Consider the following 25,327-nt stretch of genomic DNA (forward strand, 5'->3'; position numbering starts at 1 on the left):
GACCTTGTTATTTCTTATTCCAAAAATTAAGTTGCTTTCTATTTCTAATTATAAATATAATCAGATTGTAATATATTCGGATGGCATATAAAACTATTTAAAAATGGGGAAAATAAACTAAAAAATAATTGAACTTTCTAGAGATAATCATAAGATCTAGGTATATTGTACCAAAGGTTTTCTATATAAATGCGCATATTCTTACGTACATAGGGCTGTATGATAAAACAGCCAGGGCTGGGAGGAGGGGGCTTATTTACTAGCATCTTTTTATCAGTTTCTATTGGGTAAATACTCTCACCATGGCCAATTTCAAACTACCAATGATTCAAAAACTGGCTGGCAAAATTCCTGAAATTCAAACTGGTTCTCATAAGCCAGAAGACCAAGCTTCAGCAAATAACTGCTACTGATAAAGCTTTCAAACTAATCTTGCTGTGTGCTACCTATGTTTAAACAGAAATATCTATCATACAATCACTTCCATATCAACAAATATAAATTTATGTTTTACTTTTGATGACTCAGTAGTATTCTGTTTCATTGACATAACACCTTATTTAAGCACATTCTATAAAATATTTATATTGTTTTCAATGTTTCCTATTTTAACAGGTATAAGAAAAATATAGTTGTGAATACATCTTGATGCATTTCTCTGATTCTTTCTTTAGGATACCTATGTGGAAGGTTTATTACAAGATCAAAAGGAGGCCCTTTGGAGTCTTTAAAACAAATAACCAAGGTGCCCTCCACAAAAGCCTATTCCAGGTACACTCTACCTCACAGGTTATGAGAACACCACACCTGGTCATTAGATCACTGAGACCTTCCCAATGTCCTGTAGATTTGTTTTCTTTAACCACTGCTAATCCAATTGATACAAATGACACCCCATTGTTGGTTTAATTCGAATGTATATTTTTACCCATGAACCGAGATCCTTTTTAGAATAAACAATTTGTTTTTATCTCTTTTGAACTGCCTGCCCATTTTTTCCAGAGTATACTTCATATTAAAAGTATTTCCTTTGTGGGAAAGATTTCCTTGTGTTCTGAGGATAATAACCTTTCTGTATATACTTTAATTTTCCTAATGTTCCATTTACCTTTCAATGTATACTATTTGGATGCTATGCTAATTTTTTCAATCTTTATGTAGTCAAATACATTAAACTTCTTTTAATGTTTTAAATTTTTTATTGAATTTATTGAGGTGACATTAGTAAATAAAATTATATAGGTTTTAATTGTACAATTCTACCATACATCACCTGTATATCGAATTGTGTGCTCACCATCCCAAGTGAAGTCTCTTTCCATCACCATTTATCCCCACTTTACTCATTTCTACCTCCTCCCTACCTTTTTTCCCTTTTGTAATCACCATACTGTTGTCTGTGTCTATGAGATTTTTTTCTGCTTAATCCCTTCATCTTTTTTACCCAGCCTCCAAACCACCTTCACTTTGACTGCTATCATTCTGTTTTTTATATCTATACATCTATTTTTTTTGTTCATTAGATTTCACATATATTGGAAATCACATGGTATTTTTCTTTCTTTGACTGGTTTATTCCACTTAGCATAATACTCTCCAGACCCATCCATGTTGTCACAAAAGGTAAGATTTCCTTCTTTTTTACATCTGAGTAGTATGCCATTGTGCAACTGTACCGCTGCCTTTCTATCCACTCATCTACTGATGGGCACTTGGACTGCTTCCAAATCATGGCTATTGTAATAATGCTGCAATGAACATAGGATGTATAAATTCTCTCACAATGAAAAATCATAATTAAAATGGCAAAGGTCAAAGACGAAGGGAAAATCTGAAAAGAGGCAAGAGAAAGACAGTTAACTACAAGGGATCTTCTATAAGACTGTCAGCTGATTTCTCAACAGAAACATTGCAGATCAAAAGGGGTTGGTAAGAAATATTCAAAGTGATGAAAAGCAAGTACCTACAACCAAGCCCACTTTACTCAGCAAGGCTCTCATATAAAATTGAAGGAAAAATAAAGAGCTTTCCAGACAAGGAAAAGCTGAAAGAGTTTGTTTCCAAGAAAACAATATTACAAGAAAAGTTAAAGGGCTTGCAAGAATAAGAAGAAAGAGGAGGAGGAGCAGGAGGAGAAAGACAGAGGAACATAATTATTAAGAATAAAATGGTAATAAATGCATGCCTATTAATAACCATTTAAATGTAAATGGTTTAAATTCTCCAATTAAAAGACATAGGGTAGATGAATGGATAAGAACACAAGAGATCCACCTGAGAGCTAAAGATACGCACAGACTAAAAGTAGAAACAATGCAAAAAGATGTGTCATGCAAATGGAAAGGAAAAAAAAGCTGAGATAGCAATACTTACATCTGACAAAATAAGCTTAAAAACAAAGACTATAACAAGAGACAAAGAAGGACACTACAGAATAATACAAGAGGATATAACACATGTAAATATTCATGCACACCACAGAGGAGGACCTCAGTAAATAAAGCAAATCTTGGTGAAGATAAAGGAAGGGATCAACAGTAATGCAGTCATTGCGGGAAATTTTAACACTCCACTAACATCAATGGATAGATCTTCCAGACAGAAGATCATCAAAGAAACAATAGCCTTAAATGATACGCTAGACTAGACAGATTTAATTGATATCTTCAGAGTATTTCACCCCAAAGCAGAAAATATACATTCTTTTCAAGTGCACATAGAGCATTTTCTAGAATAGACCACATGTCAGGACACGAAACAAGTTTAAATAATTTTAAGAAGATTAAAATTATATCAAGCATCTTTTTTTCTGATCATAATGGATATGAAACCAGAAATCATCATAGGGAAAAAATGAAAAACATACAAAGACATGGAGGCTAAATAACATGATACTAAACAATGAATGGGCTAATAATGAGATCAACAAAAAAATCAAGACACCTTGAAACAAGTGAAAATGAGAACACAACAACCCCAAACCTATGGAATCAGCAAAAGTGGTGTAAGAGGGAAATTCATAGCATTAAAAGCCTTCCTCAAGAAACTGAGAAAGACACAAACAATCTGCTTTTATACTTAAAGGAACTAGTATAAAAGCAGTATAAAATAACTAGTAATAAACAAGTTATTTAATAACGAGTTATTAAATAACAAGTATTGCTGAGGATGTGGAGAAAGGAGAACCCTACAGAACTGTTGATGGGGATGCAGAGTGGTGCAGCCACTGTGGAAAGCAGTGGGTAGTATCTTCAAGAAAGAAAAAGTGGAACTGCACTATGACTCAGTGATTCCACTCCTGGGAATATATCCCAAGACACCTGAAACACTCATTCAAACTCCGTTTAGTAATGCTTACCCTTTGATGATATATCTGGAAAAGCCTTCCCATCCCACCATTATAATAATGTTTATGTACATATTTTCTTCTAATACTTCTAGGGCTTAGTTTATTTTTTACATTTAAAAATTTAACTTAACCAAGAATTGGGTCAAGGTGTAAGATAAAACATAATTTTATTTTTAAAGAAATTATCCATAAAGAAATTATCCAATCCTAGCACTTAAAAGCATCTTTTCCCACTAACTCTGAATGCCACCTTGGGCAGCCGCCAGATACAGAGCTGGCATCCTTCCTTTTCTGAATTCCAGATGTGCTTCAGTTTTGTTCTCTAAGGATTTTTTACCAACACAGCAATTCATTTTAAATGACACTTATTATTTAAATCCATCATTTCTAGCTGTTTTACAGCAAAAGGGTCATTTAAGGGACTTTGCACACTACACTGAGAGGAAGTGAAATCTTCAATCTATTTCCCACTTGGAAGCTAGCAGAAATATTTAATAAAGAGATAATGCCAGGGTTCTGGTTCAATCCTTCCAATGACTTTTTATTATAGTGAAAGTAATTGTAATACTGTTAACAGGCAACAGACCCTGCCTACTCTTTCTTCTTATCTCTTATCTCCTTCCCCCTATTTCTCCCAAGTCCAACAACATTGGTAGAATGGTTACTATAGCTCAGAGCCTTCACACATACTGTCCCACTGCCTTCTACCTACTTTGAGTATTACTCATGGCTCTTTCTCATCCTTTAATGGGAGGTATTGTCCAATTACTTTCTATCAACATAATGCCTATAGATACTCTTCACAAAGCTCTTAAAAATGTGTTTATTTTCTTTTTTTATTCTTTCCTCAAACTTTCATAAAACTGTAAGTTCCATATAGGAAAAGATCATTTCTATCTGGTTTACCAATAAATACAAGCAATCACAGTGTATAGCATAACCCTACAATGAATGAGTGCAAAGTGGCTTACTTCTCTTTACATTCCCTGTGGTGCAAAACTTTGCACCTTTCAGGTGCCCAGACAACCTTTGCTGAGCTGGGTTTCAGATCTCATCATAAAGGACCAGCTTCCATAAATGTGGAGGTTATATATCTCTTTGACATGTTTCTCCTCAATCATAAATGTGCATCCTCAAATTAAAGAGAAATAGTTATAATCCTTCTATGACCAAAGTTCTGCATGCTTTCCCATGGGTAATAGCCTATGAAAACACTAATTTTCCTGGGATGGAAGAGGACTTGTGCATTAATCTTGAACAAATTTTCAGGCTTTCAATTCTGAAGAGTCTGCAGTGAGGGAAGTAACATACCTATATTTAGAGTGGTATTAATGCTACCAGCCCAATCTTACATGCAGTTGCTGAATCTATGTGACAGCTATTCTAGCTGTTTTGTTGCCACACACATACACAGAAGTGACAGTTTCTAGGAAAGATAAAACATTCTAGCTTCACCCAGAACAAAATGAAACCTCAAGTGAAACCACCATCAAATTACAAACTGCACACCCGATCACTGCCCAAGTCTAGTAGAGAAAAAAACTGTTATTTTTAGACTGAAAAGAATTTTTAGAGCTATACACTGTTGGATACAACAACAATCTGAGTCACATGTAAACATCATTTACTAGGTCTCTTAACGCCTAGGAGAGACAGGACTGTTACAGCTGGGTAATAATGAATGACAGGAAGTTACAGTTAGTATATCTGAGTTAGCCACATGGGAAGCCAAGTGGCTAATGCCAAAGACCAATGCCAAAACAACCTTGCTGCAGACTGAAGTGAACAGCTTCCCACTCTACTCAAACACATTACATCCGTACTGAACCATCTTTCCTTTATCCATCTGTCATCTTACTTAGAATGGGTTTCCTTCAGGAAATGTTTTATGACCTTGAAAAAATGTATATAACCTGAATAGATGCAAATGAAGTATGTTGTATATGTTCCAAGAAGCTTGGAGCAAATAAACTTGAAGTAGTATTTGCAACATGAAAAATCACATCCTATGTTTGCTTTTTTAAATTGATTGAATGTTTCTTTTCAAATGTGTGTGTTCCATGTCATCAATTATTGACAGACAGCTCAGTCTGACATATTTAGAAAGTCAAGAGTTTTATTTAAAAACAACTCACTGGCAATGTGCTTTAGTGCAGATAGCCTGCATTTTACAGTCAAACAGGTACATATACAAGTTTTACCACTTAATAGTTATACTAACGTATTAATTTAACTTTTTAGTTCCCTTTTCTGAATCTGGAGTTCCTTGCTGGTAAAGATAAATTAAAATGCTGATCTCTAACTTATGGGACTGTTCAGAAATTTTTGTAAATATATAATACACACACACATATATATACATATACATATGCATATATATATATAGTTATTTCCCTCACATTCCTTCTCTTCTATTACATACATACACACACTCCATTATATGATTATTACCAATTTACAGATAATCAGAGTAAAAGAGATTTAGAGCCCTGCTTAGCTTAGCATGATCTTCCTTTAGTAATTAAAAAAAATCAATACTGTATAATGCTTCATGGCTATTATTGCAGTCATCAATTATCACTGCATTGTAAATTAGAGGAAGGGCCTTTTTAATAACAGCATGTTCAGAGCAATAGAGGTGAGATCACTAAGAGCTGTCTGTAACAAAGAAAGAAGGAACAGAAACTTTGTCTTTGCGTTCTTCCTGAAATCCCAATTCGTCTCACTAAGAACATGGCATGCAGTGGGAAGGACTCTCCAACACTTCCATTTACTGATTGATTGCTCTATTCACATTTCCATGATTTCAATTATTCTACAAAGATACATCCTCCTTCTAGGTCTGAATACAAGCCAGGTTTCCACTGAGCCTCAAGCAATACTTTGCTACTGGGAAAGCTGTTTTAAAACTCAGCATAATTGCAAACAGCTGATTGTTGCTGCCCTAGATCTTATGAATGCAAGGTGCAAAAAGGGGTTCAGAGTCCTGCGTTCCTGCCTGCTATGTCCTCCTTCTTCATTATCATCAAGACCACGCACACAGCTCTATGCCTCCACCAGCACGGCCTTGTACTTCAGCACGTAAGCATGCAGGTTGATGAAGCAGTATCTGTGCAGACGCTGATGGCTCTCATGGCTGGAGATGCACTAGATGTAAGGAAACCTCTTTCATATTTAAGGCTTCTATTTGCTCTCATCACTTTAATATATAATAAGGAGGGAAAGAATCAGAATATGAGAAAATACTAGAAAAACTGAACTGTCCAAAAAGGATACCATTCAATACAAAGCTCAGGAAGATGGGGGCATATTTAAGTGTAGTACTAAAAAAACGCAAAACAACAACAACAACAAAAACATTTATTTATTATCTGAAACAGTATATATCTGGTTTGCATCAAATTCAACAAGTCCCTCTGAGAAAGTCTGTCTGTGTATCTATTTTTCTTCATATCTTTCTCAAGTTCTATCTCTATGTTCTCAAGTTCTATCTCTATGTCTTCCTTCCCTTCTTCTCTCCCTCTCCTGTCCTTTTCTCTCCCCTTTTTTGTTCCTTTTCCTGTTCCTTTACCTTGGATGGACAGTAAAAAAGGATGAAGAGGTATTTAGAATTAAGCTGTGGATGTAAAAAGTCTTGCATCAGAGAAATACAATTTTCTCTAGGGGACCAGATAGATCAAAAGGTCCAAAGCAAATTAGAAAATATGAGAATACAATTAATGCTTTCTTTCTAAAAAGCAAAAATTAGTTCATTAAGCAACTTTTGGGGGTAGTCCGAACTCCCAAGGGATCTAAAGAACAAAGTTAACTCAGGTGCATCAATTTAACGTATTTGGTGCACTGTGTTTAAAGAGCAAACACACCTCTAGTGAACAATGAAAGGTTCTCCCCAGTGTACAAAAGGGCAAAGAAAGCTGTAGTAAATAAGGGTTAATAATGGTTGTGATTCACCTAGGAATAATGATTTGTGTATCTGTTTTTGCTGTAACAGTAATAGAGAACTATATTTCAACTACAGTTGTACTGTAACTTTAAGTAATTAGGAATCAAATAAAACCCATGATCTTATATTAATGAGAAGCTATCTTTATGTAGAAAAACCACCAATGACTGATGAATTGGTGGACATGCTCTCTGTCTGTCATTTTCGCTTTTGAGTGTCTTCTTTTATGGTGCAGATCACCAGTTCCAATGAGGAAACAATAGTTGGCGAATATTCTTCACTCAGTCCTTCTCAATGGCATGACAAGGATGAAATTTAAAGGAAACCTGACGTTCTGCTATATAAGTTAACAGAAAAATGTACATCAGTATCTTTCTGATGTACATCAGAAAAATGTACATCAGTGTACATGTAAAAATGCACAATCTCGGCTACCTCAAGAGGCACTTCCAAAAATAGGTAAGTGTCACGGGAAGAAAACAAGAACAACAATGCCCTCACTGACTGTCCAGGGGCCTGAAACTATGTTGCAGGCCCTACAAATACCGTGGAAAAGTGACATCTATTCCCCCAACAATGTACGGCTATACAAGAGTTTTAATTCAGATGGCAAGAGGAGAAATGAAATTCATGAAAACAACAGAACTCAGCCAAGGCGAGGTTACTGAGGGTGAGACAGTTTTATCTCTTTTCTCTCATTTCCCCAGCCATCTTGTGTTTTCATTGTTTCTACTGCTTCTGAAACAGGAAAAAACAAGAGAAGGCAATTCTGTGTATTAGCTTTTATACGTTTGGATGGCAAGTTCTTGAAGTTGTTTACTGAGGTTCCCAGGTTATTTGTAAAATGTATCCATTTTCTCCCTATCCCTCAAAAATAAATGAGTAGCAGCACTCAGTGGATTTTAAAATAAAAGAATCATTGCATGGTTATGTTGAGGGTAGATACGTATTTTATTTTCTAATGAAGTTATCAACTAAGTAGAAAATAATTAAGAACAGTGAAATAAAATGGGTGATAACTGGCTGGGTGTGAGTCACTGATATCAGGATAGTGACCTGGTCTATCTGACTGATCTCAGGAAGGAAGAAACACGAGCGCTGGAGTGGGGGGCGCGGCGTGGTGATGCAGCGACAAAGGTGACTTAAAGGGCAGGACAAATTCCTATAAAGCAGACATTTTCACCTATAAGTGCACACAGTGATGTATTCCCTACAAAGATACTGGTTTCTCTTAACTAACACAGCCATGTAAAGGAAGAATCAGGTCATTTTTCTAAACATTGAATTATGACTGTGAATACAAAAAGTTGCTCTGGCGAGTTCATATTTGCCAAGTCAGCATCAGGCCAATAAACTGTGGTAGGCTGGTCTCTTTTCAATCATGCTGTAAAATGTCGATCCTTGGGAAAAGTAAAAGTCACTTAAAAATAACATCATTGTGTTTCAAAATACGAATGCAGTTCAAAAAAAGGAAAAAAAAGAGTAAAGATAACTGCTTCCATGAGGCAACATTTAACAAACAAGAGTGAAATGTTATCATTCTGATGAGCTGTGGGTCTAAGAATAAAAATAAAACTGTATTCTTCAAACATTCTCCAAACGTTTGGACTGAATTGCTTAGAGGGTGTTCAGGATGAGCAGCCATGAGCAGGAGAGACAGGACTGAATGTCACAAGTACATCCAAGTACAAAGATTTTCAAAACGCACATTCAAGTAATAAGAGGCCACTGGGACTGGCAACAAATTGAATCCTATGAAGAGCCGAAAGAATCAGTGCATCACATTAAAGATACTATATGTCCTTACCAAAGACAAAATTAAAAATAAAAAAGAACTGACCAACTATATCTACAATCCATTAAACACAAATATTCTGTTTCCCTGAAGGGATCTCTGTCCTCCACAATCTGTTTCCTACCCACCTCTCTAACTTGTCTTCTAAATCGCCTTCCCACCATCCCTTCAGCTGCACTGCACTGTAGTGTCCCCAAACAAGGCATGTGTTTTCTCTACAGGACTACAATTGTTCTTTGATTGAGGAGACTGCCCCATGCCTCCCTGCAAAACTAGTGACTTTCTCTGCTCTCTCAGGGTGCTCTCTTTAGTGTTTATTTTCTCTCTTTCTCTCAGACTTTACTGCAAGATATTTACAATAAGAACCTGTCCTTATTTACCCCAGAGTTTATAATATAAAATGGCCAAACACATGATCTTTAGAATAAGGTGAAATTCATAAGATAAACACTTGTCATTAGAAATCACTTAAATAGGAAGAGCACACGCTATGTATGTCCATGATGTATAATCATATTCATAATGTTGTTTAATAAAAAAGCAAGAAGGTAGAATTGGCCGGGGCTTAGCTGGTGTTCATTGGTCGTTTTGATTTATAGATGAGGACGCTGTGACACAGAGTGATTAAATGACCTCTTTACTGTCATTAAAAAACTCACAAAGTAAAACAGTCAGAACTTAAACAATGTCTTTTTAAAAATGTTTTAATATGATTTTAGAGAGAGAGAGAAAAGGGAAGAGAGAGAATGAGAGAAACACATTAACTTGTTGTTCCTCTCATTTATGTATTCACTGGTTCATTCTTGCATGTGCCCTGACTGGAGATCGAACATGCAGCCTCGGTGTATAGGGACAAGGCTCTAACTGAACTACCCGGCCAGCCAGGGTCTGAAACCAATGTTTCTTTATTCATGGTGATGCATAGTGTTTTCAGTTATTTACTGATTTTGCATAGTGTAATTCGCCTTCAGTAAGCAAAAGATTATTCCCACCCTTGTAAATTTCTTACAAAGAATAAAAAAAAATCCGGAAATTTTACCTCCATTAGCAGAACAAAGTCGTAAAGGAAGGTGAAGTAAAACGGAAGAATTCTGCTTTTGGAGTCAAGGCTGTCTCCAAAACCCAGCTGTATCAGGCATGCTACCCAGAGCACTGCTGATGGAGGCCACCAGCCTGGCTCCTCCCTTCCTAAACTATCCAGCTCCCCACCTCCACAGTGTTTTCTGGGAAGTTCATAATAACGTGTGTGAAATCTAGCCCTGTACTGGTGCACAGTCAACTGTTTGTTCATGTTTAAATAAAAAGCTGTATTAAAGGTAGCTGTGGCAATGTGTGTCTGTGTTGGGAGAAGTAAACACATTGCTATCATTTTTAGGGGGTCTGTGTAGCCGATAATTTTGATATGGCGATGTTTTTTAAATTTGCCACATTATATGATATGCCATTCTCACTATCTTTCCAACTTTGAATCACAAGTTCCAAATATTTATTTCTACTTTAAAGCAGCTTTAACAGTTTGATTTTTCTAACATGCTGCCAAATGAAACACCAAAAGGAAATGTGCGACAAGTAGAGTTTGTTTTGGAATTCCTGCAAAAGGAACTTCTTAGAGTTTAGTATTGGAAATGATTAATATGATAATAAGCAAATAGGGGAATAGTGACTTTTGAGCATATATTACAGTGATTTTCCTCCTAAAAATATCAGGGGGGTGTGGTTAGATACTCCTTATCTAAAAGCACAGAAAGTTAGTAGTGAGTGGTTCTTTAACAGTAAGCAAAACCCACGACCAGTCATATCTTAATGTTCTTCCTGAATTGTTTATGTGATAGTAGAGTCCAAGGGGAGTATATTTAGTGAAAATATCATACATCTTGGGAACTGAGTAACAAGTTCAAGTCAAAGTTGTGCTAAGTATTAGCAGTGGGACTTTAGGTAATTCACTTAACCACTTGAATATTTTTTCTTATTCAACAAAAAATGGGGGGTTACATACAACAGCCTGACTACTCTATGGTCTGGGTGTAAGAGTCAGATGACACAGAATGTGTAAAACACAAAGTGCTTTTTTAGCACAAAGAGCTTTATTACCACTGTACCTACCACATTGTAATTATATTATCACTCTTATAATTATCCAAGCTTTAGTTCCTTGAAAGAAAGTAAATGCTTGCTTTTATCACCACCTGACATGGAAATGATGCTCCCACATTCCTGAGCAAATAAGGAAATCACAGTATTGCTGCCAGAAAGACTATGTTCTGAAGTCAGAATTGTGTGGCTTGAAGTCCAATTCACCGCACTTGAAACACACTGCATGGAACTAAAATTCTTAGATTGTTATGGTTCTTTTTTATAAATCTGGGGCTTCCCGTTAGAGGAGGATCCACATGAAAGACCCCAGAACAACAAGACAACACTCTTACCTATAGCATATACAGTTACAGCACTCTAGGATTTGCAGACTATTTCTCCTTTGTTCCTCCCATCAATGTGGTTGCTTTGAGATGGGTACCAACAAGTCTGCCGGCACATACATCATCGGAAGAGGTGGTACCTTGATGCACGAGAGGCTGGCTGATCCCCCAGCATGTGGAATTACCCTTTCCCCCCACTGGTAACCTAGAGCCAGTTTCCCCTTTTATTTTTGTCAACAACACTTTCTTTTTATCCCTCTCTCTGTCTAGGAAGTACATCACTGACAAAAACACAATACACCTTTTCATAAGGAAGCAAGTAAATATGTGCCAGATGGGCTGAGGGGATTCCGGCATGTTTCCTGCTCCCATGATGACTCAATGGAGCTGGTATGAGAACTCATCTTATTCAAGAAGTCAGCTTCCCCAGCAGAATTATGAGTCATAGTTTCCGAGTAGAAAGCCCACTTTCCAAAAGAATTTGTGGTGGGGGTGGGAACTCCTTGGAGAAATTACAATAAAGGTCATTCAGATAAGGAGCACTGCCAGGACCCCTGGGGAAGTACCAGCACTGCCAACTTTGCTGTTCTCCTGGCAAGAGTGACAGTCACCCCTTCCTCTTCCTTCAAGGTGAGGCGGCACATAAAACCACAAAAATGAACTGCTGGTATGAATCCAAACAAGAAGTTCCATTAAAAATTGGCCAATTTTGCCAAAAAACAGATGTGAAGGGAAAATATAAATACAGGTATACATATTCATATATATATGTGTATATATACATATACATATATAGAGAGAGAGTGAGAGGGGAAGAAGGGAGGAGGAGAAAGAGAGAGGGAGGGAGGAAAGAAAGCGGAGGATGGGGGAAGAAGACCGAGAAGGGAGAAAGAAAAGGGAGGAAAGGAGGAGATGAGAATGAGAGAATAGAATGAGTTAAGACAATGTCAAAAATAATGAGTGTCATGAAGAAAACTAAAGCAGCATAGAAGAACAGACAGTGATTGACAGGGCTATTTTAGTTAAGGTGTTAAGGAAGGCCTCTGTAAGCAGATGATGTCCAGGCATAGAATTAAATAAAATAGAACAAACCATAATCAGGAATTATATTCAGCATTTATAAATATCAGGACATCATGTCACCGACAGGTCAAATAGGACCTGCAATCAGGCAGGACAGATGCTGGTCCAGTCAGTAGAGCTGTATAGTGGTGTATCCCACCTGAATATTGGCCCTGCTTATAAACACTTTTCTCTGTGAATTCCCTAAGGGCCCACAAGATTGGAAGTTCTCTCAGCTTTGAGCTGTACTCTTTCCTACTTATACCCCTCCTTTAGTACAATTTTTGCTTTCTAATGAAATGGTTTAGTGGCAAAGCAAAACTGAAAGACACTGAGAAAAGATCACCAGGACGGTGGGAGGACTTAAACCCATGCCATGTGAAGAACAGTTGAAGGCATATATTAGAGAGCATGGCCATGCTTATATAATCACTGCTTTGACATTTGTGAAGGCCTCTCATATAGAAGAGAAAATAAAGCAATAATATTCAAAATATGACCAGAGTCTTCAGGAAAATTATACATGAAAAGATTTTTAAAAATTAAGATACCTAGTTTCCCTGCATTAAAATTAGAAGACCATTGGATTATATTTTTTCTATTTAAATCAAGAAGTTGAACCAAAGAGGCCCTGGCTGGTGTAGCTCAGTGGATTGAGTTCAGGCCTGCAAACCAGAGTATTGCAGTTTGATTCCCAGTCAGGGCACATGCCTGGGTTGCAGGCCAGTTCCCAGCAGGGGATGCATGGGAGGCAACCATACATTGATATTTCTCTCCCTATCTCCTTCCCTTACCCTCTAAAAATAAATAAATAAAATCTTTTAAAAAAAGAAGTTGAACCAAAGAAATGTATGGAAATGACATAGAGACAAATTTCAGTTATACATACTAAAATCTTTCTAAGAATTTGATGAGTTCAAAGACATAATGGGTTGTAATTAAATAATCACTAGTTAGAGGTATCAGGAAGTGGTTGTGAGTTGTAATTCTAGAGATGAGAGGAGACCTGAAGAGATAAGCATGCAAGTCCCTGGGAACTCTGATTTCATATAATCCAGGTCCATGCTGATCATGTTTGGTTACTGAAACTCAATAAAGGCTTTAGCTGGCTCCACTTCTGAAGCAACTTCCAGAGAAAGAAAGAGTCTAATGACTGGTCGATCTTTCCCTATACAGAAGCAGCGTGACCAAAGCTTGTCATCATTTCTTTGTTGTCATAAGGTCTCAGGGGACTGTTACCACCAAGACCTTCTCCACCCCTGGCTCAAGTTTGGAAAACAGAGTTGTGCTGCCATCACTGTCATTTCTTTTCCCAAAGGACCTGGGTTAAGAAAAAGAAGTAGGATTCAAGTTGGCCTGAATGTGAAGATTATGCAAAGGTTTTATATTCTTACACACCAGACTGCTACCCTAAGTACGCAGTGAACTGCAAACACTGAAAATGTCAGTGGTTCCTCCCGTCATCAAAATTGTATGACTCTGTCTAATTTATGATTCTGTTCTTTCACAGAAGACAATGGAAATAACAATATAATATTCTCCTACTCGGTTTCAGAAACACTTACAATACTACCCTATGCATGGCTTCCATTTCAATAGATTGTCAAAAGCCATTCACTTACCCGAGGCATCACTCTGCAGGATCCCGTAGAAGTAGAGACTCATTACACACCACAGAGGTCTCATCTTGTCCACCTAAACACAGAAGTAAGGGAGGATACTTATTACTCTTAGTTCTTAAATAATATTTAGTGCATAAGCATGCTGACTGTGGACCAGGAAGTATTCTAACAGTTTTATAATATTAACACATTTAATTGTCAGAACCAACCCATAAGGTAGGCTTTTTAAAAATCCCTATATTATAGATATGGAAACTGGGACGTGTTTAAACACCACAACAAAGATCCTTTGGGTAGAAAGAGGTAGAGTAATGATCAAATTCCAGCAGCCTGGCTCTAGAACAATTTCTTAATCACTGAACTATAACCTCCTTCTTAAAAATACTCTAGACTTTTTTTTTCATCAGAGTCACATTCTGGAAGGTAAGTTTGATCTTCTTACCCTTCTTTGCATTTCCTTGGCAATGTTTAATAATCCAGGCACTTTTCTTTCTTTGTGAAGAATAGAAAATCTAGAAATCCCGAATTCAGATGTAGTCAGCAGTCCACTACAGTGAATTTATAGTAAAGGGAACTATATAAGCCTCATGCCTCGTGGTGGCCACTCTTCTCTTTTCACTGGAAAAGATAAATGATGAGGCCTGAATCCAATTTCTGTGATCTCTAGCCTTTCTATCAATAACCAGTTGAAACTGTCAACTAGAAAGAACCATGCCCTTACATTTGGTTGGGTGGTCTTTAACACATAAGACCTGGAGATTAAACAATCTGTGAAATACTTATTTTCCTACTACCCTAGACATATCTGAAACTTGATAAAAACTTCTCTAGAATTATAAATACAGAAACCTGTACATTATTGAGAAATTTCGTACTTAAGATCTCCACTTTCTGTATTGAACACAGCAGCTGTATATAAGGGTGCCTACAGTGGTGTTGGAAACTTCTGCAATTTCTATTTCTAGTAAGTGACAGAGGTGATCTTTATACCCACATCTGGCCAACTACAAGTCTGTTATTATCAAAAACAATAGCCTATGCCACAAGTTTCACAACCACAGGGACCCGCCAGTCTTAAAAGGCCAAAAGTCATATAACAACATTTAAAATGGTACAGTTTTAAGAGTGTTACACTGAAACAAAAGGTATAAAGTGGTACTGTCCAAGCCATCCAAAGTGTGTGGTCACTTTAAAGGCAATGCAAGTTTCCAACTGTCACCTCTCTCGACCACGTATCTCTAAAAATCTCTGGTTCATTTTATGCTTCCACAAATGACAACTGGGTTGATTATACCTTAAATAATTGTTTTATCTCAAAGATTAAATATTTCTTTCTTATCACCACCCTTCCCTTCCTATTCTTAAATCCTTATCTTAGGGAACGCTTATCTCTATCAGTCATTCATTTATTCAATAAAACATGTATTGAAAAGTATCTGTTTATAAATTAGATGTAGGGCCTCCCGCACTTCTCCCAGTAGAACAGGTAAACCACATGCACACCACTTCAATGACGTCAACTATGAACAGCATACATGAAAAGGCACTATAAGATACGTAAAAATTTACCAAACAGAAGTTTCAGCACTGGGCAGAGTTTAGCAGTGACTTAAAAAGTATACAAAAATAACCGCAACAGAGAATAAACAGCGATAAAATAGTCACAGAGGAACAGATAAGTGTTATTTAAAATTGTTGAAAGACAGAGATGACTCCAGCTAAGGCAATCAAAAAAGACCAAATGCAAGAGGTAGCTTCTGAACTAGCAAGAACTGGTTTGGAAATGGAGAATAATGCTCAAAGATAGAGAAAGCATGGGCCATAAATAGGAAATAGTCTATAAATAATTCAGCTTGGCTTAAGCAGAGAGTGTTAGGAAGAGAACTATAGAAGATTTTGTTGGAAAGCAGGAAGAGTTAGGATTACAATATAACAAGGTTTGAATAGCAGGTTGAAACTTGAAATGTAATTTGAACAGCAAATAGGGGAATCACTGAAGGTTTCTGATTAGAGGAGTGACATTATCATCAAGTTCTGCCTCACAGAGATCATTCTTCCAGGCACACGTCGGATGGATTGCCACTGAACTCTGTCTCGAAATCATTTTGACTCCTGAGTCTGTCATCACAGTAATTGTTATCCCCCTAGCTTTGTGTCATCCATAAACTCGCTCAGCGTGCCACCTGTGTCCTCGCCCAAGTCATTAATAAAATTAATTAATAATTCTGCATTAATCCTTGTCAGTGGAGAGCAACTAGATATTTAATTTCAGATTCAGGGCACAGTACTTTCAGTCCTAATACTATTCCTAAAGCAACACTTAGAAGACATTCTAATTAGTGTGATTGAGGACCTTAATTGATATTCTCATGAGTAACTGGATTATGCCAGAGGCAGCAAAGAGTCAGGTCACCAAGGTAAAGCTAATATAAAGATAACTTGTGTGCAAAGACAAATCCAGGGTCAGCCCTGCCTGTGATGAATTAGAATAAAGAAGACAGGAAAAAATTGTGATTGCGTAGGCTGGTTTTGACAGACTAAAGATATCAAGGTTAGTGGGAGGCAGCTGACTGGTTTGAGACTCTCCAAGAAGGCAGGTTCATTTAACATCATCTTGCTTTCTGCCTCAGAATTTTATTATGGTGACTAGTAATACACTTTGGTTCTAGTTTCCTGGGGAGAGGGGGCACTGGGTATTTGCAGAGATGGAGAAACTGTCAGAAAGCAATGGAACCTGCCTAACAGCACATGGTTCCTCATGGCGTGAATTGCAACCTGACTTTAGATTACTGTGATAGGGTTTAACAGACTCTGCCCTTGCTTTAGATGATCAAATTTTTATATAATAAATATTTAGTCAGCCTTCCCTGCATTATCCATTTCATTTACTATATGATCATTTTCATACTTCCTCTTTGAGGTATTGGTATTTCTTTCATATTTAATGTCATTTTTTTCTTGGTATATCAACTTGGATGCCTATATTACCTAGTGAGAAATTTCATATATGTATTTAGGTCTATGTAATAAGCAGTCATGTTAATAATGATTATTAAAATGTGCTCAAAACTTTAACATTGACCTCTGTAAACAAACCATTCTATTTTCTACATTCTCTGGGCTCAATAATAGGACCTCCTTATCCCTCAGTTAGCCTTGACCATTGGATTCTTGCAATGAGCCAGCATGTAGCAGACTAAAACAACTAGATTTGCTTTCCCGGGACAGTCATTTCTCTAATAATTTGCTGGCCTTCCTTCTGCACAGCGGCATTTCAATAGGCCACAGGACTGGACTTCTCCCTGTTTCTTGATTCCACACATAGCTCCATGCTCAGATCACAGCTACTCTCTGAAGCCCATCAGCCTGCTCGAGGCTTGGTTGTACAACCTGGTATTTGTCAGCACTCTTTTCCAGGAACCTGCCTCTCGTCCCCTGTAAGGTCTTCTCTAAACTGGATTAGCTGACACAGGCATGAAGTTGCTATTGCCTGCTTCATTCCTGGTCAACTGAAGCCCTTGGCTATGAGTTGCCTACTGGATACTTAGCCTCTAACACCAAAGCACCCACCCTGGATGGTTATCTCCATGTGAGGCCAGCCCTGAAGCCACCACACTTACTTGAGTCCTGATCCCATCCGACCCTTTCTTCCTGCTTGTCTAACTTACTAGTAAAGTGTGAGCAGATCTTGCACACCTATACCAAAGGAGTCTTTTAAGGACATAGGTCAAATTATTAATTATCCCATTTCACAGAAAAGGAGACAGCATTTATTTAAAACTCTGAGTTTTTTCATCATCAATCTTTTACCTAACTTCTAGGTGTTTGACCCATAAAAGGATCTTTGTGGAGAATATTTCAGAATACAGTATTGATCAATGAAAAAGTTTTAGCAAAGTGACGTGAAAGTCTCTAATTCTGGGTAAAACAAAGTAAGCAAACTCTACCTGTCTTTCTCAGTGAAAGCAGTTGTAAGCCTAGGCAGAATGTGTGGAGTAATTATTTGAGGACTCTAAAAATTAATCATGGCACATTATTTTCAAGTACATGTGAGCCATGCCATATACCATAAATCATACCTTAACAAATATAAAGAATTAAAAGTCTATCCTCTAATTATAGAATTAACCTAGAAATCAATAAAAGAAAAATAACAGGGTAATTTCCAAATACTTAAAAATTAAGGAATATACTTCTAAATAACCCACAGGTCAACAAGAAGGTCTCAGGGAAATTAGAAAATATTTTGAACTGAAAAAAGTGAAAAAAAAATAAACAACATATCAAAATATGTGGGATGCGGTTGAAGGAGCGCATGCAGGATAATCAGTAGCATTACAGGCCTATGTTAGAAAAGAAGAAAGACTTCTTTCTTAAGGGCTTAAAAAAGAGAAAAATAAATAAACCAAACAAAATAAAAATAAAAATAATGAAGAATGGAGATCAAAAATTTTAAAACAGAAAAAATTAATGAATCCAAAAGTTGGTATTTCAGAAAAAACAACAAAACTGCTAAATCTCTAACTAGGGAACCAAAAAGACAAAAAAGCACACATCACTGACACATGAAAGAATATAAGAGGGATGAAAGAGGACGCACCACTACTGGCTCCACAACCATTAAATTGGCAATTAGGCGATGCTCAAAACCTTGGCACATAAATCCCACAGTTTAGATGAAATGGACCAACATCTTAAAAACCACAAACTACCAAAGCTTAACTGGAATAAAATATATAATTTCATTGTTCCTGTAATTATTAAAAGAGATTAAATTTGCAGTTAAAAACTTTCCAATAAATACATGCCCAAGATTCAGATGGCTTAACTGGTGGATTCAATCAAACGCTTAAAAAATAAATAACATCAGCCCTGGCTGGTGTAGCTCAGTGGATTGAGCGCGGGCCTGCGAACCAGACAATCGCGGTTCGATTCCCAGTCAGGGCACGTGCCTGGGTTGCACACCAGTTCCCTGCAGGCCAGTTCCCAGCAGGGGATGCACGAAAGGCAACCATACATTGATGCTTCTCTCCCTCTCTCCTTCCCTTCCCCTCTAAGATAAATAAATAAAATATTTAAAAAAATAAAATTAAAAAAATAAATAAATAACATCAATTCCACAGAGTCTCTTGCAGAAAATAGAAGATGACAAAAGAGTTGCCAATTCGCTTTATGAGACATTACTCTGGTCCTCACAGCTGCCATAGATAGCACAAGAAAACAAATCTATCGATACCCTACAACCAAGCAGTTTATTCTAGAATGCAAGTTTGGTCTCAGCAATGGAAAAGTCTAAGGAAGAAAAACCACATGATCATATCAACTGAGGCAAGAAGAGCATTTTACAAAATGCCATATCCATTCCTAATAAACACTCTCAGCAAACTAAAAATAGAAGGGAACTTCCTGAAACTGATAAAGGGCATCTGCAAAAAACCTACAGCTAACATTACATCACACATTGAAAGACTGAATTCTTCTCCAGTGAGATCAGGAGCAAGGCAAATATGTTCATTCTTGGTACTAGTTCATCATTCTCAAGTCTTAGTGCAATAAGGCTATTCACAGATGACATAATTTTTGACATAAATAAATCTTAAGGAATCTATTAAAAATAAAACTAAGTAAAGTCACAGAATATGTAGCAATATACAAAAATTAAACATATTACTATATACTAGCAATGAAAAATAGAAAACAATTTTTATAAGATTGGTTACAATAACTAAAACAAAAAATGAAATGCCTAGCTAAAAGTCTAAACAAGCTGTACAAGATCTGTATGCTGACATTTAGAAAATGTTGATAAATCAAGGAAGACCTAAGTAAATGGAAATATGTGGTTGGCAGAATGGCTTCATGCCTTAGATCCCTGAAATCTGTTATGTTACCTTACTGAGCAAAAGGGACTTTACAGATACAATTAAAGATATAAACCTTAAAATTGGGAGACTATGCTGGGTTATTCAAGCGAGCCCAATCTATCACAGGAGCCCTTAAATGCAGATGAACTGTCTCTGGTTCAAGTCAGAGTTATGTAGCAGAAGGATAAATCAAAGAAAAGCAAGAAGAGAACTCAGAGGGCCTTTGACATTTAAAGAAAAATACAGCAACATGTCAAAGAATGCAGGTGGCCTTAGAGGGCTTCTGACTCATAGAAACTGTGAAATAATAAGAGGGTGTTGTTTTAAGATAGTAGGTTCTGGTCATTTATTACGGTAGTAACAAACAATAATGCATTAGACATACCATGTTCATGAACTGAAAGGCTGGAGCCTAGAAAAGTGTCAGTGTTTCCCCAAATTAATTGACAGATTTAGTAAAATTCCAATCAGAAATCCTAGCAAGATTTGTTTATAGATATAGAAAAGCTGATTATAAAATTTATTTGGAAAGAGAAATGCCTTAAATATTGAAAACAATTTTTGAAAAAGAAGGTAAAGTTGGAGGAATCACACTACAAACAACTCAATTTGAAAATGTCAAAAATATTAGAAGCACTTCACCAATAGGATACAGTAGTCCCCTCCTTGTCTGTGATTTCCCATCTCATGAGTTCCATTACTGACAGTCAACTGCAGTCCAAAAATATGAAATGGAAACTTCCAGAAGTAAACAATTCAAAATTTTGGGTTGCACACCATTCTGAGAAGTTTAAGGAAATCTCTCATAGTCCAGCTCTGTCCTGCCTGTGCTGTGAATTCTCCCTTTACCCAGAGGACTCTGCCTACCAGTAGCTCAGCAGCCCTCTCATTTATCAAATCCACCATAGGGTATCACAGAGCTGGTTCTCAACTAGTGCTTATTTGATTTAATAATAGCCCCCTCGCATAAGAGTAGTGATGCTATAAAGTAGTGAAGCTGTAAAGTGCTTCCTTTAAGTGAAAATGTATGTACCCATAGGGAAAAAATTAAAAAATGAAACAAAACATTACAGGTAGCATTTGGTACTCTCTATGATTTCAGGAGTCTTGAAACATACTCCCCTCAGATATGGGGAGACTTACCATTTTCAGAAGACAAATTAACACAGGAAAAGATGTTCACCATCATTAACCATAAGGAAAATACAAACTAAAACCACAAGATTAGATAACCACGGCACACCTTTCAGAATAACTAAAGAAAGAAACAACGATGATACTAAGTGCTGAAGAGAACACAGAGAAACTGGAACTCCCCTACTGCTGGGACTGCAGGAGGGCACAGCCCCTTCGGAGAACAGTGTGGCAGTTTCTTATAAAGTTAAACATATTTTTAAAGTTGAACATAGAATGTAGCATTCCCTTCCTAGGTGCTTATCCAAGAGGAGTAGAAACATTCACACAAAAATCTATATGCAAATGCTTGTAGCAGTTCTATTACTAATTGCCGAAACCTGGAAAGAAGTCAAACATCTTTCAACAGGCAAATGGATAAACTCTGGTACATCCAAAAAATAGACTGCTTTTCAGCAATACAAAGGAATGAGCTATTGTTAACAATAGCTTGGATGGATCTCAAAAACATTATGCTGAATTAAAAAAAGGCCTGTCTCAATAGGTTATCATCTGTCTAATTCCATTTAAATGACATTCCCTTCCTTCTCCTTGCAAAAACAAAACAAAACAAAACAAAACATATAGTGACAGAGAACAGGTCAGGAACTAGAGGTGATAGGAGAGTGTGACTGTAAAGAAATAGCACAAGGGAGTTATTGGGGGATAGACCAGTTCCATATCCCGCCTGGGGCAGTGATTAAATGTGTCTATACATCACTTTACTCATAGAGCTGTACTTCAAAAAAGTCCATTTCATTGTATGTTAATGGAAAATATAGTTTTTAATGTGACATGACTTTTCTTTTGTAAAAGCTCCACAAATGATTTGTGAACTCTTTTAGACAGTTTATATAAATGAAAGCTGTTTTAACCTAAATATGGTTTCTATTTTCAACATTTACTTTAAAAATAACACCATTCTACAGTAAGTAGTGGATGTTCCAGAAAAGTCTAGGCGCATAGAGAGATCAATGAACTGTTCCAACTTTCAGCATGTCAAGCCAATGTTGCTAACCTTGATACAACACAAGGTCAAAGTTCACACCAGAAAACACTAGCAATTGCCTCATCCGTTATTTCAAAACAGCTTCAAAGTCTTTGAAACTCTGAGAGGACATGTATAACAATATACCACCTGCCGTCTTTCGAAGCTTGGAATAGGATGTGAGCAGATTGGTTTCTTCTTATTCTTTAATATTCTGAAAGCAACATGCTCTCCAGGGTGAGGGAAGAAATATCAAGTCTCATCCTTTACAAAGAGAACTAGAACTGGGTTTGCACTGAGATGAAAATGAAAGGGAACTGAACTTGAAGTTCTAAGTTTAACTGTTTGATCTTGGACAGCCTCAGAGAAGAGAATAATATCCAGAACAACTACTTAGACAAAGTTATAACCTGGTTGCTGCCTTTATGACTTATTTAAGATTGGCACGCTAGGTGCTTGTGGGCACTTCTCAATGAGGGTAAGGAGTATTTCAGTGCATCCTTTCCCTAGTGGGTGAACAATGTGATGATTAAGTATTCTGTCTTTAGAGATACTGAGGCAGGAGTTTTGCATGGGGGTGACGGACACTAATACCTACCTCCTCAGTACTTTGGAAAAAGTGTACTTGATAATTTCTGTGGAGTGATTAGCACTGTCCATGAATGTAAGCATCTCTCTGTAAATGCTGGTTTTCATGAACTCATGTTAAATGAGATAATATACGTGAAACACTTGAGAAACTGTATAGCAGCAAATGTGAGCTGCCATGAACATTATTTACAAAGAATAGCCCAAGTTATTTGGTTTGAGTTGACTGTTGACCCCTGGGCAAAACACTGCATGTCCTACACTTTGCATAGCATACTAGGTCCAAGTTTCATGTTGTGTTCCCCAAATATTTCAGAGAAGACAGTCACAGTTGTAAGTCAGACCTCTGTAACTTACAGAGAAGCCAAAATTGTTATAATATACTCTGCAATAAATGTTTTAAATTTGTTTTTCAGTTACAGTTGTATATGATATTGTATTTGTTTCAGGTATACAACACTATCATTACACATTTAGATCCCTCACGAAGTGCTCACCCTCCTCAGTACCCATCTGATGAGACTTGAACGTGGAGAAATTGTGGTCCAGAGGCTTCTCTTCCCTATTCTCAAACACCTCATTGTTTGATGGAAGGAAAAATGGCTGCCGTCTCTCATGGCTGTTGTCAAAGATCGAATGATGTGACACATGGAAGGAGACTGTCGTTATAAAGCGCTATACTAATACAAGGTGTTATGACATTGGTTTTATTACAAAACGGGCTGGACTTTTCTTGTTTTGCTTTCTTTAAATTGGAAAGAATCCAAAGAAGTGGAAAACTTAAAATCAAAAGGAAAATACATTATGAATTCCTTAATTCATAATTTCATTTAACTGCCAGATTACCTTTAGTAATATTGATAGGTGGGGGCAAGAGTGAGGATTCTAAGGTCTGGTAATGTTCTATTTCTTGTCTGATGGTGGCTGCATGGTGATGCATTTGTAAAAACTCATCAATATGTATGCATGATATTTATGTATCTTACTATTAATTTGTTATGCTTGTATAAAAACTATGGGAAACTTCTGCTTGAAGTTAAAGGGTGGTTTGAAAAACAGGAAAATGTTAGAAAAAGGGCACTGGATAATATTATGTACTAACTTTCAAATAAAAAGCAGCTTAAAATCCTGAAAGGAAATCGTCTCAGGGAACTTCAAGGCTGGGGGCTGGGGACTATTCATGACACATGTATCTAACATTTCTTCCAACTCCTACAACATATATTTCTCAAGCTCTGGACAGTCTAAGGAAAGAAGAGGGAAGGAAAATGTCCCCGTCCTCATGGAGTCATCAGTCCTGTGACAAGAGAGCAGCACTTCACAGACAATTGTGAGAGTGTTAAAAGAGGGAGCCACTCCCTGGGGAGATGCGATGTCATATGAAGTTCAAGTAGGGAATGAGGTGGTGTGACCACAGACACAGAACAGGTTATAGCACCTTCTAAACTAACATCGGGTCACCTCCAGGATAGGAAAGTCATCATTTTTCCAGCCATTCATCACAGAAAAGCTTCTTAGCCACCTGAGGTTTTCTCCCCTTAAATTTCATGTAACAACATTGGCACTAAAACCTCTCTAATAGAAAGGGATGGTCTGAAGATCACAGTCCCATCTGTGAGGCTCTCAATAGAAAGATACCACCCACGCACTGCTAGAGAGGCCACAGGCCACACAACTGTGGTCAAGTGTTCATACACTTCTACATAAAGACTGTACACTCTAGTTTCTGTACCTACCAAACCAAATTTTGTTCGAATCAAAAAGTATTTATTGAGTCCCTTTTATATACCATAATAGAAACTGCAGTATATAGAAACACGAACACAACAGTTCATATAACATGGATCTCACAGTTTGGGAGCAAAATTAGAGTTATGAGCACAAAAGAAAAAGAAACAAAAGTAGAGAAAAATGAGAATGATCAAGCACGATGCAATCACACTGAAGTGCTTGATGAAAACTGTCCTGTCCCGTAGTGAGCACTGTCAAAGGATTGAGGGGCCACACTGATATGGAAAAGTAACACGTCACTATCTCTTTCTTGGAGATTCATAGTACGCATCAGCTTTTTAAAAGCTCTGGTAATCTACCAAGTAGATATTGCAGTTGACTTGTTTTAACACTGCATTAACCATGTTATGCGACCATGAACTTCTCTTTCATGCATTAAACCTCTTAGGGTTTCACTGGAAAACTGATAGCGTGAAAGCTCTAATTAGAAAAGGGGGGACCCAGACTCTAATTCCCAGATCAATTTTCAGTCCATCAGATGCAGGTGCTTTTCAAAAACCAGTCAGCTCTATTTGAGACTGAAGTGGCTACCAGGGAGAGGAAATAAAGGCTAACTTTTCCCACCGCTCCACTTCCCCTCTGCAGCCTCTCCCAGTTCTTTTATCTTACCACTGGCTAAATAAAGGAAGCCTTCTCTAAAAACTCTGGGCAGGTATCTAAATTTCCCTCAGAGTCCTGAGAAATTTCTGTGCTGATCTGTTTTATTTAGTTTTTTCTCTTTTCACATCCATTTTT

The 25,327-nt window shown here is 37.1% G+C and overlaps 1 protein-coding gene across 4 annotated transcripts in view; it reads right to left on the reverse strand.

The window, feature by feature from the left end:
- The window catches only part of IL1RAP (interleukin 1 receptor accessory protein), a 141,547-nt gene that overhangs the window by 76,713 nt on the left and 39,507 nt on the right, over positions 1–25,327 (reverse strand). For all 4 annotated transcript variants that reach the window (XM_037131759.2, XM_037131760.2, XM_037131758.2 and 1 more), the window contains one exon: positions 14,189–14,261. In XM_037131759.2, the coding sequence (XP_036987654.2) occupies positions 14,189–14,252 (64 nt within the window). In that variant the 5' untranslated portion in view covers positions 14,253–14,261. The remainder of the gene's footprint in view (positions 1–14,188; positions 14,262–25,327) is intronic.

The sequence above is a fragment of the Artibeus jamaicensis genome, unplaced genomic scaffold (assembly GCF_021234435.1).
Source record: "Artibeus jamaicensis isolate MK-2021 breed Jamaican fruit bat unplaced genomic scaffold, CSHL_Jam_final scaffold_474, whole genome shotgun sequence".
Lineage (NCBI taxonomy): Eukaryota > Metazoa > Chordata > Mammalia > Chiroptera > Phyllostomidae > Artibeus > Artibeus jamaicensis.